Genomic DNA, 16,323 nt, shown 5'->3' with positions numbered 1-16,323 from the left:
CTGTAAATTCTCCTGCATACCACATTTATCAGAGAGTGTGTCTTGCTTAGTAACAATGGAGGGAAAACAGTTTTCCAGAATTACTGCAGTTCTGAATTTCATTACTAAACACAGGATTGAAGAAAAGCTTCTAGTTTGTTGTTTCACAGGGAATCATATCTAAATCTAGGTCAGTATTTCCCATTATCTTTTTTCAGATCACAGACAGGCAGTTGAGTCATTAGAGACAGTTACAGCTATTCTGCTCTGGAATATGAAAATGGTTGTGGAATAAGGGAGATTATGAACCAGAGTTACTTTTTAAAATGTTTCTTATTCTTTAATTCTGTGGTATGGAAAATGCATACATATTTATGTGGGAAACTTTTTTTTTTTTAGCTAAACGAATGCATCAGAGCAACCAGGAATTGCAATCACCTCAATACAGACAAGAACCAATAGATCTGTGAATCATGCATTGAGAAAGTGTCCCTTGTGGAAACCATTTTGCTATTGAATAGAGTAATGCCATTCTCTTTTCCTGTTTCTGCTAATTTTTAGTCTCACTTTAGCCTGTAGAAATCGTCTAATTTCATTTTAATTGAATACAAGAATTTGCCTAAGAATTAAGTGAGAAACTTCAGGAAAAATCTCCATGGCAACCAAAGCATTTTAGCTAAATTAACATTTATTATATAGAACCAAAATATTTTTAAAATCGGTAGCACATACTGGCATTGGAACTGCCCTTTTATGCATCTCGGGCAGTGTCTCGCCTGTACATGAAGTACATGAAGTAGCATGACACAGTCCACAGGTAAGATGTGGTGCAAGGGTTTCAGTTAAAAGCCAGCTAGAGGCAGAATGAAAATGACCCTAAAAAGATTGATGGCTTTTTTTAATGTTACAATAGTTATAAAGGATGGTCTGCAAAGCAAATACAGACAATGCTTAAAGAAAAATGATGTTGGGAACTCATAAAGTACTTTTAGTGTTTTAGATGGCCAAGTTTATTTAGCAGGACTTTGCAAGGCACATGATAGGTTTCTAAATTCTCAATACTCAAATGCTACCAACTCCACATTGTGGAGAAATAGTATTTATAACAACAACATTAAATGATTGCTAAATATTGCAAATTTAAAGTAACTGTTTGGATTAATTAGCATAAAACTAAGTGCATTTGCTAATATGAGTTAAGTCAGGAAAGCAGCAGACTTTACCTGCTCACATTTCAGGAGGATGGGTAGAGTGGCCCACATGGGAATGAAACAGAGAAGAAAAGCTAAGAATAGGACAATTAGTGCATGTAAAGCATGGGGGAGGAAAAAGTAAGTTTGTTAAAATGGTAAGATTTCAAATTTTCTTGATCAGCAGGAGTTGTGAGTACATGTTGAATTTAAAAATGCAGGAATATTCATTGTACTGATACCAGTTTCAATACCAGTGAAAAATAAAAGAGACACTGTGGTATCATGGTCAGTGGTCTCAACTGAAAGTTTCAGGCATTGCCAAAGCGAGAGGCCCAGAGTGGTTCTATGGAGAGGGGAAGGTGTTAACCCTTCCACACTCTTCACTGAGAGCTGTTATTGTAACAGCAGCAGCAAATGCTGACTGGGAATTTTAGGCACTGTCAACCTTGCACAAAGAGGTGTGTGCTATCAGTGACTAGCCCAGTCTAGAATCCTCTGGCATTGGATGAGTCCTCTCCTTGCTCAAAGCAGGTTCCTGGCTGGTTTTGGTTTCTTCTTCTACCAGTGCAGCTGTGCAAACTCTTGTTTCTCTTGCTGGGCTTGGAAAGATCTGGCCCCCTGTTTTGTTTAGTCTTTGAAAAATCAAACCCCAAACCTAGTCCTTTCCTTCTCTGATGAAATGTTCACTTGTTTGTTCTTGTAGGAGACTGATTATTTTCACTTGCATTATGTGCTTGACGTTAATCACTGGAAATGTGTTCCAGTGTGAAATTGTGTATCAATATAATTTTAATACTCTGAAAATTGATTCTAAAATTATTTATTGGGATTCCCCATCTCTTTCTTCATTGATTTTAAGGTTCCATGTGTTTAGCATAGTAGGACTATACTCTTCTTTTTTTTTCCCCCTACCAATAATAAAGTTTCTGCAGAGCAGGTGTGGCCACCACCTCCGTCCCTTTACTGAGATGGCCCACTGCTTTCCATGGCTTCACACAATACAGTGAATTAAGCATAATACCAGGAAGAATGCTCCAAAAGGAGTAAAATTACATGGTCTTCCACAATTACACTGGAGGCTGCAGGGGTCTGGTGAATAGTAAAATTTTATGTATCTGCAGATGTAGACTGATGAAGAGGTGCAACATGGAAATATAAAAAAAGTAGCAAGAGCTGCAATTCTGCGGTACAGAGGGTACACTGAAAACTACCTGCAAAACTAAAGAATTTATACTGCAAGAAAACCTCCAGTGCTCACAAGGAACAGAAACACTGGAAAAGCCAGTTGGAATCTGGCAAGGATTATTGCAAATTAGGAAACATTTGAACACATACACGTGTTTGGTGATGGAAGCTGCCAAAATATCAACTATAGAAGAGCATGTGTCCACAGAAACACATTTTGCCATTTCCACTGGGCAGTGTGATGCTAAAGGTGGTTCTGCTCACTGCTGAATCTGTTATAGCCCATTACCTGGCAAGGCCCTTCCGCCTCTGGGCAGCAGCAGCAGCTGAGGGAGCGTGATAACACAGATTTCTGCAGGACGCCTGGGCCCTGCAGGCAGGCAGGGATGTGTCTCAGCACCATGGGACTGGGGCTGTTCCCAAATGGCATCTCTATCTCTGCTGACACTGGGAGAGGGCAGTGAGTAGGAGCTCTGGGAAGAATTTCTATATAGTCTTTTTATAGAAGGAGGGAGATTTGTCTCAAACATGATGACATGTGCTTGGAAAGACAAGATTGAGTCAGGTGGTGCTTTGGTAGAGCTCTGGCTTGCTCTAGTAGACATTCTGCTAAATGTGTGTCTTGACATATAAAAGTGTAAACAATTGGATCAGCATATTTCAATAAATGTGTATGCATAGCCATGAAAAGGGTTCAAAATCTCATTGCATTTTTGCTTGATCTAGAATGGCTTCATTTTGAAGTTGCATCTTAAATTTCCTGGATGCTTGCAGCAACAAATTAATTGTTTTTCCAAGCATTTTTTTTCTGGTTTCAAACAGTTCTGGATTCCCTGCTGTCTTCCTCACAGTTTTTCTCTGCAGTACTCTCCTGGTCTACCTTGCTCGTTCATTTGAATATCAAAGGGAATATTTAATTAGTTCCTTATTGCTGCTGTTCTTATCTTTCTCTCCTCTTAGCAAAGGCTTAATTGTCCTTCACCCATAGTTTTGTCCAGGATCATCCTGGAAACAAGATATAAACAGCTGGGTTTTGCTTCAATAATAATGAAATAAGAAATTCCTGCAGGTTTTTCTCCCTATTATAGAAAAAGGCCAATGAGTAATTGTTAATCTGCAGACTGAATTTGAAAAATGCATTTAAAGAAGACTCCTTGGTCTTAGGAAGGAGTCTTACTGACACACCCACCATCTGTCTTGTGTAAATTATCACAGGGAGGATGCAAAAAAAAAAAAAAAAAAAAAAAGCGATTGATCCCCCAGTGATCCCCCAGCCTTACTATATGACCTTAACCACGGATAATCTTTCAATACTCCTTGCTGCCTAATAGCCAGGTTTTAGTTCTAAAGCAGAGTACCCTTAGAAACAAATGTTCATCTTTAGAAAGAGATATGTCTCTTTTCATTTACTGCTGTCACAGAATATTAGGTTTTCTATTTGCTAGATTATTATTGATTAAAAGTAAGTTTTCTATTCTCAATAAGTGTGAACTCTAGACTTCTGGAATAATGGAAAGTTAACTCTGTATGACATAATCTGTTATTGGCTTGTGTTCTGGTTTCAGGCAGATTTTGGGAGAAACCCTCCCACGGGGCCCCCGCTTCCCCTAACCTGTTCGGGAAAAGACTTCCTCAGAGAGAAGTGGAAAAAACCTGTTTATTAAACAGGCAAAACACTCCCAGCACAATACCCGATGACAAGAGCTTTGTGCCGCTTACGGAGGAATAACAAACTTAAAAAAAGTCTCCTCTTGAAGATAGTCACTGTGTTCCGTTGCTCCATCTCCGCTGGCATTGGGAGAAAAGGAGATGTGCAGGGCTGGTCTTGGTGGGGTGGGTCCCCTGTGGAAGCCCCCGGTGCTTCCCCCAGGTCCTTAGTCCGGAGAGATTGGAACAGTTCCAAGGAGAGGGCAAAAAAAGGGAAAAAAGGGGAAAAAAGCTTCAGCTATTCTACAGCGTCTAACTACGCTAGCACTAAAACTAACTAACTAACTCCCGGGGGGGAAAAAAAACCTAAGGAAAAAACAGAGCTTGTTTCGTCTTGCAGTGTTCCAACTCCCCCGCTTCAATGTCACTCTGAGGAGCAGAGTTTTCCTGGGGAAAAACAAACTGCGCTTCCCCTCCCCTTTGCATCCAATAGACTATTGGGGGATACACAGTCACCCTAGGACAGCTTGCCAGTGCATGTTAGTCACATGTAGCACTAGCAGATATGTTCAATGCATTGCACAATATTTGTGCAGTCGTGTTTTATTGCTCTCCAGAAATATGGGCCCACACTTCATTACATTTATTTATTTTAGTGTAAATTACAAGGCTTCATCTACAAGGTCTGTGTTTCTTCTGCTATGTGTTTAATATTAGTAATGAGAGCAGCATGCTATCCTTACCAGCATATATTATCTCAGTCAGCTTGGACTTATCTTGAGATTAATAGGGCAGTCTTGAGTGTCTCCTTGATTCTTCCCTTGTTTCCAGTGGTCAGGTAATTAGCATTGGCTGGACATTTACAGGAGGCTCCTCTTTTCTTTGATTTTGGTGAGTGGAGGAAAATACAAAGCCGTAGACTGCCTTTAAGGGGTTGGTTACTTTTTTGTGGGAGTTTTTTTTGTGGGTTTTTTTGGTGGGTTTTTTTTTGTTTGTTGCTGTTGTTGTTTGGGGTTTTTTTGTTGTTTTTTGTTTGTTTATTTTGTTTTGCCTTTTTTTTTCCTGGTTTATGTGTTTTAGAAAGATAGAACAAAGACTGAGTTACCACATTGAAAAAAGGTTTTGTTTTTTTTTTTTTGATTAAGGGAGAAATGGAAATTGAATTGTTGCTGCATTACTTCATATTTCTCTGATCTTAGTCTGAGTTCTGTTGGAAAATCAGAGTATTCTAAACACTCTCTGAGCCTTAGAATCTGCCTCATACATTTCTGAGGTCAGGTGGACAAGGTTGTCCTGCACCTGGTGAACTCAGTGTGTGGGACAGGGTAGATGCTTCAGACAAGTACATATGGCTGAAACTAAATACTTAATTATATAATATTCAATTATTATAAAATAATTGAATTATAAGGGAGGAAGAAGCAAAGCCAGTGTATTTGGGGGAATTAATAACTAAGTAAGAGCATCACTGGGGCTCAGGTCTCACAATGTAATCCAAGAATATTCCGTATACAGAAGAGGATAATTCAGCCTGAAATGGCTAAGGAGTAACCTAGCCTTCAAGCAAAATGTAGCATTTTATTCTGTAATTTTTAGGTTTTTGTAACCTCTTTCCTATACCTCAGGCTAAAAGTCTAATATAATGTATCAGTGAGTAAGATTTGCTTTATTCTCCCCTTACGTTCCAGTAAAGCTCTCCCTAATGGTGTAAACAAATGACCAAAACAGGAGAAGAGCTGAAAGGCATAAAAAAAGCAGAAGTATTAAAGCCATGCATGTGGCATGACAGCTAAAGGGTTGCCAAAAAAATTCAAGGAACCCAAACCAAACAAGCTTCTAGAAATAATTCCAAGCAATTATGCAGCAAAGAAATAATGACAAAATAGACGAGTTGCTTGAGAGGGATTGCTGCCACATGAATAGACTCAGTTCTCTGTGAACACAAGTGTAAAGGTAAAGTAATTGCAGCTGATTAGGAATATCCTTGTGTAGACTGCTTCCCACAGTGACACGCTTGTTGCCTTTCTTTCTGGTGGAGTGTAATCTTGCATTGTTTCTTACTTCTAATAACTTGATCCTCTAATGAGTATAAAGTAATGTTTTTCACATGTACATTAGTCACACCTTTCCTGTCCGGTTTGTGAAGCTGTGAGGGGCTGCATTGATGGCAACTCAACATGAAGCTGTCATTTCAGTAAAAGGAAGTGATAAAAATTCTTGCAAAGCAGGAGCAGTGGAGAGAAAAAATAGCCTTCCTGCCACTAGCTGGGCCTTTTTATGGGCCTTGGGGCAGAAGGTCTTTCCAGTGACTTCTGACATTAAAGGCTCCTGTCCTGCTTCATGGGGATTTTAGGATATTATTTTATAAAACTGGCTTGTCTGCTTGCAGCACATTATTTTATAAAATATCTTGTAGCCATCACAGGTTCTGTTTCTAGACAACATCTACCTATGTTTTCTTAGGCTTTGAAAAATTAATACAGTAAAAATATCAAGACTTCAGATCAAAAATCTGACCTTTAAGGTAATTCTCCGAGGGAGAGTTATTGTAGTTCACAAATACTATGATCAGTTAAAAACATTAGTAAAAAGACTGTTCAGTGTCTTAAATAGAGTATTAGGATATCTTAATTCTAGATAATTTTTTTGTTAACTGCTTGTATGTCATTGTACAAATATGTGTCTTCTGCTGACTCTGTAAAAAAAGTAACTTTTCTGAAAGAAAAAAAAAGCTTTAGTTGTAAAAAACCTGTGTTTCTTTGCATATAATTTTCTATTGATGAGGGGAAAAAGTTGTTCAGCCCATCACCCCTGAGGAATGATTTGAAACTAGTAAACTTTTACATCAACCTTTTCTCTTGAATAATTCAGATCTGTGTGTGCACAGTGGTTTTGTTTTATATCTTGCTATCTATCTATCTATCTATCTATCTGGGGAGGAGGGGCTTAAGTTAAATATAAAAGTGAAAAATCAGTTCCTAAATGTTGAATAGTTTTGTCTTTCAGTAATTCAGATTCCTTGAGTGTCAGATAGTTTAAAAAACTCGGAACTGAATGTGTACATATATTATGAGCATCTTATTCAGTTGATATTTTACCTCCTGTCTTTCCTTTAACTGGAAATCAAAGGTAGCTTAAATTGCAAATGGGTTGTTTCCTAGTCTCTACTGTCTTGGTCATCTTTAAATTTGATTGCTTGCTATCTCATTTTTGAAAAGAATCATCTAACTTAACTGTTTATTCATCTTAATGCCCAATTAATTGTGTTGCTTTTTTCTGTAGGATTGTGGAAAAGGGGTACTACAGTGAACGTGATGCTGCTGATGCTGTGAAACAAATCCTGGAGGCAGTTTCTGTGAGTATAATCTAGCATGTCATGCTCAGCACCTGATCTGGCATCCATGTGGCTCAGTAAATAGTTGTGTGTGAGAGAGGCAGTGTGCACAATTTTCCTCCTACAATTAATTCCATATTGATCCTTTCTTAAGGTAATCAGTGACAATTTGAAGAATTGCATTTCAATCAGAACAACAGTATTGTTGAGAGAGAGCATAATAATAATTGTTGCCAGTAGCTTGTGCAATTTCTAATATACCTTCTTCCTCTATATGTTTTGTGCTTTTCAAACATTGGAAATTTTTATACAACAATTTCACATTCTATCACTGAGAGAAAGATATACATATTCTTGAGGAAGGCATCTGTGTCTACATACAGTATTTCTATATATTTCAATGCTTCTTAGTCACTTGTAGCTCTTCCATCTGATTTCACACCAGATGTTCTCCACACCAGCAATCAGATGCTGGGGAGATACTTAAGAAAATAATGTGTCCAATGTCTAGTGTATGTGTTAGTTCTGTTCAGTTCCAGTACAGAAGAGAGGGGACATCTTGGACAAGGAAAAGGAGGTCAGCCTGCAGGGCTCATTTGAAGGATGTTAGGGCTGAGGCAGGTTCTGTACAGGCCATCCATGGAGATTCAGTGTCAAAGGAGTTGTCCTCAGAAAAGGACTGGTGGTGATGACTGGCCTCTGTTGAAAGTATGTAGAAATGAGATTACTGGTTACAGGAGTAATTCTGTTCATCAGAAGGAGCAGGCCAATCTGGGCATCTTTGCCTGGGATGATAACCAAGTACCTCAGTGTGAAAAATCCCTATTGGGTATTATTTGTGAGCCCGTTCACACTAAATGAGATGTGGAACTGGTGTCTACAATACTAACTGCACATATTGCAAGACCATGCATGTTCACTTCATGGTCCCTTTCTGAATGATCTGATGTCTACTGTGTCACTGTTGAGGGTTAAGTTTCCTGTAGAATTTCCCACCCCCGCCCGACAAGTTGCTAGGAGACTAAATACTGATAGTTAGACAGTGCTTAACCTGGGCAAAAGAAGCTGATCACTTAGTTTTGGGGGAGGGAGAAAGCTCCGGGGAGAGCTGAGGGTGGGGGTCACAGCTCTCAGTCTTCCGGGGAGCACGGATCGGGCGACTGCTGGCTGCCTGGAATCCACGGTTAACGGAGGAGTCTGGTCCTGGGAATTCTACCATCTGTTAGAGCGCCCAGGAATTCAGAGTTTCTTCACTGTCCTGCTGGATTTTGGGTCAGCCCGGGTCCAGCTGCTGCAGCTTCTCCGGCACTGCCAACTTTGCCTGCCAGGGCACCCCCCCTGCCTGCAGAGGACAGTCCACCGCGCCCGGCTTCCAGCCATCAGCGCCGGAGCTTCCACCGTTTGCCCTCGGGGGTTCTTGGTTCTGTTTTACTATTATTATAATTGCTGTGGGTTTTTTGTCTGTCCTGTTATATTTACTAGTAAAGGACTGTTATGCCTTTTCCCCATAGCTCTGACTAAAAAGTTTTTTTTAATCTTCCAAATTATAATAACACGGAGGGAAGGATTTGAATTCCTCATTTCCTAGAGAGGCCTGCCTCTCCTTAGCAGACACCTGTCTTTTCAAACCAAGACAGAATTTGGTGCCCAACGTGGGGCACGAAGGCATTGAGAGAAAAAGGAATAACAGTTCTTAAGTGGCTACCTTGTTGTGTCCTGGACATCATGTGGTCTGGCTTAACCTGGTTCGGGTGGCATGTGGTGGTGACCGTATTCCTCCCATTTGCAGGCCCTTTTCTAAACATGGGCCCTGTAACTAAGGTTACTGTGGCTGTCATCCAGTTTGCTATATGGGTTAACGAAGTGAGGAATTAGTGGATTTTTAATTTCCTCTGGAAGGCAGGCACATGGATTCAGGGCTATCATACACTAACTGTGTGTTTCTGGGTTTACTTTAACAACAGTACCTACTGTGAAGAAATGACACCGGGGGAAATTTTTTCACAACCCTTCACCCAGCTCTTTAGGCCTACGCCACCAGTCTTTGAAGGGTTCAAATCTCTGAATGTTAATGATATCATACAGTGGCTGGTGTTGCTGGTATGCCTGTTCTGTTTAGCATTTAGAGATAAGGGGAGACTGACCTGGATAACCACCCTGATACCTACCCTAGAGAATAAGGATACTGCCCCACAGCCTGAGCCCGTCCCACAGCCTGAGCCCATCCCACAGCCTGGGCCCGTCCCACAGCCTGAGTCTGCCCCACAGCCTGAGCCTGCCCCACAGCCTGACACTGTCCCACAGCCTGCCTCAGGAATAAACCACCCAGATTTCGTGAAGGAGATATGCGAGATGCTGAGGGAGTACCTTTCCCCTGTAGTAGCCTCATTAGCCCCAGCTGCTAGGAAACCCTCCCCCTGCCCCGACAAAGGAGAGTCTGATGGTGCAGCAGCAGAACCCATAGACGTTACAACCATCCAGGTTCCAGCTGAACCACAGGGGCAGCCACAGCCAGCAGCAGTTGCCCCTGTGGAAACAAAGAAGTATAAGGTGAAATCAGAGCACCCAGGCAGCAAGGATAAGAAAAGAGGGCCCTCACAACCCGCAGGGGAGTCAGAGGTTGAGATCATCACTGACTCCCTGACATATGAAAGTCTCCGTAATCTGCAAAAAGATCTTGCATGACGGGGACGTGAGGCTTATACAACCTGGTTACTTTGGGTCTGGGACCTTATAGGTACAGGCGTGCAGCTAGATAGTAGTGAGGCAAGGAATTTGGGACCCTTGACCCAGGACTCAGGCGTGAATCAGGTATTCGTAAGGGAGCCAGGGCCCGTTTCCTTCTGGGAGCGGCTTTTAATGAGTGTACAGGAGAGGTTTGTCCAGAGAGACAGAATGCAGGAGCACCATCATAGAATGCGCTGGAAGACCCTTGAGGAAGGGATCCAACAGCTGAGAGAAGTGGCGGTATTGGAGGTACTCTTTGGGAGGGGTGGACAGCATGATAATGACCCCGACAAAGTCAGGTGCACAGGGCAAATGCTGTGGTATCTGGCAACTCTAGGACCATCTCAATAGGCCACATTCATTGCAACAATTCATCCTGATAACAACCAAGAGACAGAGGGTTCTGTAGCCAACAAGCTTAGAAATTACGAGAATATGATCAGTGGCCCAATGCATGCTCAGGTCTCTACCGTGGCTAAGGAACTCAGAGAAGAGATGAGGGAGATGAGGGAGGAGGTGACAGAGAAGATGGAGGAGGTGACAGAGAAGATGGAGGAGATGATGAGAAGGAACAGTTCCCATGTGGCACCGGTGCGAGTTACAGGCCCCAGAGTCAGAGCTCAACAGCCCCCAGCTAGAGAGAGAGGGTACAACCCACGAGCTGACCTGTGGTTCTTTCTGAGTGACCATGGGGAAGACATGGGAAGGTGGCATGGGAAACCCACTTCTGCCCTGGCAGCACGGGTGCGTGAGCTCAAGGAGAGAAACACTAACCGAGGGGGTTCCACTAAGATGAAGGTAGCCTCGACATCGCATGACCAGGCTGCCAGGTATTATAGAAGTGAAGATATGTCAGATCCCTGTGAAGGAACCTCTATCATGTATGCCCAGGAAGGGAATAATAACCGGTGCTAGAGGGGCCTGCCTCTAGCCAGGGAGAGGCATGGGAAAACCGGGTCTATTGGACGGTGTGGATCTGATGGCCTGGCACATCAGAGCCACAGAAATATGAAGCTTTAGTTGATACTGGTTCGCAGTGTACACTGATACCATCGGAATATGTAGGGACAGAACCTATTTCCATTGCCGGAGTGACGGGGGGATCACAGGAATTGACTCTGTTGGAAGCCGAGGTGAGCCTGAGCGGGAAGGAGTGGCAGAAACATCCAATTGTGACTGGCTCAGGGGCCCCGTGTATTTTGGGCATAGACTTCCTCCGGAATGGCTATTACAAAGACTCTAAGGGACTAAAGTGGGCTTTTGGAATAGCAGCTGTAGAGGCAGAGGGTATTAAGAAATTGAATAGCTTGCCTGGACTGTCGGAGAACCCATCTGCAGTAGGACTTCTAAAGGTAGAAGAGCAATGAGTTCCAGTTGCCATCTCGATGGTGCACCGCCGACAGTATTGGACAAGCTGAGATGCCGTGATCCCCATCCACAAGATGATTCGTGAGCTGGAGACCCAAGGGGTGGTCAGCAAAACCCACTCACCCTTCAACAGCCCCATCTGGCCTGTGCGTAAATCTGATGGAGAATGGAGATTGACTGTGGACTGCCATGCATTGAACGAAGTGACTCCATGATTGAGCGCTGCTGTGCCGGACATGCTGGAACTCCAGTACAAGCTGGAGTCCAAGGCAGCAAAGTGGTATGCCACAATTGACATTGCTAATGCATTTTTCTCCATTCCTCTGGCTGCGGAATGCAGGCCTCAGTTTGCTTTCACCTGGAGGGGCATGCAGTACACCTGGAACCGACTGCCCCAGCGGTAGAAACACAGCCCCACCATCTGCCATGGACTGATCCAGGCTGCACTGGAAAAGGGTGAAGCTCCGGAGCACCTGCAGTATATCGATGACATCATTGTGTGTGGGAACATGGCAATGGAAGTGTTTGAGAAAGGAGAAAAGATCATCCAAATTCTCCTGAAAGCTGGTTTTGCCATCAAGCAGAGCAAGGTCAAGGGACCTGCCTGAGAGATCCAGCTCCTGGGAGTAAAGTGGCACGATGGACGGCGGCAGATTCCCACTGAGGTCATCAATAAGATCACCGCAATGTCCCCACCAACCAGCAAGAAGGAAACACAAGCTTTCCTAGGCGCTATATGATTCTGGAGGATGCACATTCCCAAGTACAGCCAGATTGTGAGCCCTCTCTACCTGGTCACCCGCAAGAAGAACGATTTCCACTGGGGCCCTGAACAGCAACAAGCCTTTGCCCAGATCAAGCAGGAGATCGCTCATGCAGTAGCCCTTGACCCAGTGAGGACGGGACCAGATGTGAAGAATGTGCTCTACTCAGCAGCCGGGAACAATGGCCTGTCTTGGAGTCTTTGGCAGAAGGTGCCTGGGGAGACTCGGGGCCGACCACTGGGATTCTGGAGCTGAAGCTACAGAGGATCTGAAGCCAACTACACTCCCACAGAGAAGGAAATCTTAGCCTCCTATGAAGGACTTCAAGCTGCCTCAGAAGTAATTGGCACAGAAGCACAACTCCTACTGGCACCCCGACTAGCAGTGCTGGGGTGGATGTTTAAAGGAAAAGTTCTCTCCACCCATCATGCCACCGACACCACGTGGAGCAAATGGATTGCCCTCATCACTCAGCGCGCCTGCATTGGAAACCCAAATCGCCCTGGGATTTTAGAGATAATTACAAACTGGCCGGAAGGTGAGAACTTTAGTCTCACAGATGAAGAGGAGCAGAAACAAGGGACACGTGCCGAAGAAGGTCCACCATACAACCAACTGCCAGCAGAAGAAACACGCTATGCTCTTTTCACTGACGGTTCCTGCCGCATGGTAGGGATGAACCGGAAGTGGAAAGCAGCTGTATGGAGCCCCACCCGACAGGTTGCACAAGCCACTGAAGGAGAAGGTGGGTCAAGCCAACTTGCTAAACTCAAAGCTGTTCAATTAGCCCTGGACATTGCTGAAAGAGAGAAGCAGCCAAAGCTCTACCTCTACACTGATTCATGGATAGTGGCCAATGCTCTGTGGGGTTGGCTGGACAGGTGGAAAAAGGCCAGTTGGCAGCATAGGGGAAAGCCAATCTGGGCTGCAGATGAGTGGAAGGACATTGCCACTCGGGTAGAGAAGCTACCTGTCAAAGTCCGTCATGTAGATGCCCATGTCCCCAAGAGTCAGGCTAATGAGGAGCACCGAAGCAACGAGCAAGTAGATCCAGCTGCAAAGATAGAGGTGTCAAAGATAGACTTAGATTGGTAACACAAGGAGAGTTGTTCCTAGCTCGATGGGCCCATGATCACCAGGGCAGAGATGCCACCTATAAGTGGGCACGAGACCGAGGGGTGGATCTAACCATGGACAGTATTTCTCAGGTTATCCATGACTGTGAGATGTGTGCTGCCATCAAGCAGGCCAAGCGGGTGAAGCCGCTATAGTATAGCGGGCGATAGTCCAAGTATAAGTACGGGGAAGCCTGGCAGGTTGACTACATCACCCTTCCCCAAACCCGCCAAGGCAAGCGCTATGTGCTGACCATGGTGGAAGCCACCAGTGGATGTTTGGAGACCTACCCTGTGCCCCATGCTACTGCCCGGAACACCATCCTGGGCCTAGAGAAGCAAATCCTGTGGAGACATGGTACCCCTGAGAGAATTGAGTCTGACAACGGGACTCATTTCAAGAACAGCCTTATAAACACCTGGGCTAGAGAACATGGCATTGAGTGGGTGTACCATATTCCTTATCATGCACCAGCAGCCGAGAAAGTTGAACGATGCAATGGCCTACTTAAAACCACTTTGAAGGCACTAAGTGGGGGGACTTACAAGAACTGGGAGAATAATTTAGCAAAGGCCACCTGGTTAGTGAACACTCAAGGTTCTAACAACCGAGCAGGCCCCGCCCAATCTGAGCCCCTGGGAACAAGAGATGGAGATAAAGTTCCAGTAGTACACATGAGAGGAATGCTGGGAAAAACTGTTTGGATTAATTCTGCCTCCAGCAAAGACAATCCCGCTCCTGGGGTTGTTTTTGCTCAGGGACCTGGCTGCACATGGTGGGTGATGCAAAAGGATGGACAGACCCGCTGCATACCTCAAGGGGACCTTGTTTTTTGGTGAACACTGTGACTGTGTCTGTATTTATATTCACATGTATATATATATGTATATTATTTAAAGGTTTAAATTCAATATAATATGTTGGTGTGGGAAAAAATTCGGGGTGGATAATGTTGAGGGTTAAGTTTCCTGTAGAATTTCCCGCCCTCCCCCCCCCCCCAAGTTGCTAGGAGACTAAATACTGATAGTTAGACAGTGCTTAACCTGGACAAAAGAAGCTGATCACTTAGTTTTGGGGGAGGGAGAAAGCTCCGGGGAGAGCTAAGGGTGGGAGTCTTAGCTCCCAGTCTTCTGGGGAGCACGGATTGAGCGACTGCTGGCTGCCTAAAGTCCACAGTTAACAAAGGAGTCTAGTCCTGGGAATTCTACCATCTGTTAGAGTGCCCAGGAATTCGGAGTTTCTTCGCTGTCCTGCTGGATTTTGGGTCAGCCTGGGTCCAGCCGCTGCGGCTTCTCTGGCACTGCCAACTTTGCCTGCCAGGGCACCCCCCCTGCCTGCGGAGGACAGTCCACCGCGCCCGGCTTCCAGCCATCAGCGCCGGAGCTTCCACCGTTTGCCCTCGGGGTTCTTGGTTCTGTTTTACTATTATTATAATTGCTGTTGGTTTTTGTCTGTCCTGTTATATTTACTAGTAAAGGACTGTTACTCCTTTTCCCCATAGCTCTGACTAAAAAGTTTTTTTTAATCTTCCAAATTATAATAACACAGAGGGAAGGATTTGAATTCCTCATTCTTAGAGAGGCCTGCCTCTCCTTAGCAGACACCTGTCTTTTCAAACCAAGACAGTAACTCACATCCACAGAAATCTAAATTATGTATTTTACAGCACCTCATAATGTTAAAATTGGCTCAGGTTATTATTTTATTACAAATTTTGTCTTTCAGTTCAAGTGCCTCAGTTAAGATGGCTCTACATTTTATCACATTCTTTTGACAAAAACATTATGATTAAGTTCTGCTGAAACATATTTCAGAGGATGTTTAAGCTCTTTATTTTAAAGCCAGAAACAAAAGAAAAATCTTCAGCTTCTATGAGTTGTAATAGCTTGGCTGAAATCAACAGAACAGTGATGTATGAAAACTGAAAAACTGATTTTTATATAAGCAATAATTAGGATTTCTATGGTTTGTTATACTAGGCTCCCTGCTAGGATGAACTGAATTGACTTCTGCTCTTACAGCTGACACTGAACATCTAACCAAAGCTGGAAAAGCTGTTGAAGTGGCAGTTCCCAGCTTGGGATGTTTGTAGCCTGTCACCGTTGGATCAGATGTGACATACACACTTGAACAAAATAACAATGGCATCGTCGCCTCTTTATTCTGCGTGTTCTCCAGTTTATATATTGTGATTACATCACAATAAGTTATAGTCATTGGTGCAAAGCAATTAGCGCCAATTGGCAAAAGTTTTGCAAATATTAATAAGGCACGTATGCTGGTTTACTTATGCATGTAACTACAAAAATCCTTCTGTATCTTTTTTAATTGGTTTCCATGCTAACGTACTTGTCTTCTTCCTTGTTGTGGATATACTCGGAATTCATCAATTGCTGTTTCTGCTACTTACTCAGTTTGGCTTACAGGCCAGCTGTCAAGCCCCTCCATAGTAGCCTTGCTGAAGCGCTCTGATAGATTGGGGCTATAAACTTTAAAAAATGGTGTTTGTAAGCAGGACAGGAGTTATTAGTAACTGGAAAATGCTGCTGCAGCAAAATAAGCTTTTCAAAATAAAAGGAAATATATCCATAGATCATTCTTAAAACCAAATATTTGTGCAATTTGTACAATAGGCAATGCCACTGGATACCCTTCTGGCATCACATGGGCTTCTTGACCCATGTGATTTTTATAAATTGCTCTTTGCAAAAGCCGAATTCAACCTTCCTTTTGCTGACCTCTCTTGAACTAAATGTTTTATAAGGCCCCTGTTCAGGGCTGTTACTATAGTCATGGATCTGTCCTTGCAGTGGATCATTAAGATAAGGAGGTATTATGTCTTAATATAGCAAAGGTTTTTATGAGATACTTCTAAAGAATTTATTGAGACATGTAACATGGAATTTTAAAAGCACCATAAGCATTTTTTATTCAATTCCTTTTGAAATTGTCAAAGCAAATGGACATAACGGACTAATTGATAAAGTTTCTAGGTCCGTCTGGTTTTTAT

The 16,323-nt window shown here is 43.3% G+C and overlaps 1 protein-coding gene across 2 annotated transcripts in view; it reads left to right on the top strand.

The window, feature by feature from the left end:
- CAMK4 (calcium/calmodulin dependent protein kinase IV) overlaps positions 1-16,323 on the top strand; it is a 208,603-nt gene that overhangs the window by 109,514 nt on the left and 82,766 nt on the right. For both annotated transcript variants that reach the window (XM_040090933.2, XM_040090934.2), the window contains one exon: positions 7,287-7,359. In XM_040090933.2, coding sequence (XP_039946867.1) covers positions 7,287-7,359 — 73 coding nt within the window. The remainder of the gene's footprint in view (positions 1-7,286; positions 7,360-16,323) is intronic.

Source organism: Hirundo rustica, chromosome Z (assembly GCF_015227805.2).
Source record: "Hirundo rustica isolate bHirRus1 chromosome Z, bHirRus1.pri.v3, whole genome shotgun sequence".
Lineage (NCBI taxonomy): Eukaryota > Metazoa > Chordata > Aves > Passeriformes > Hirundinidae > Hirundo > Hirundo rustica.
This window is presented reverse-complemented; position numbering and strand designations above follow the sequence as displayed.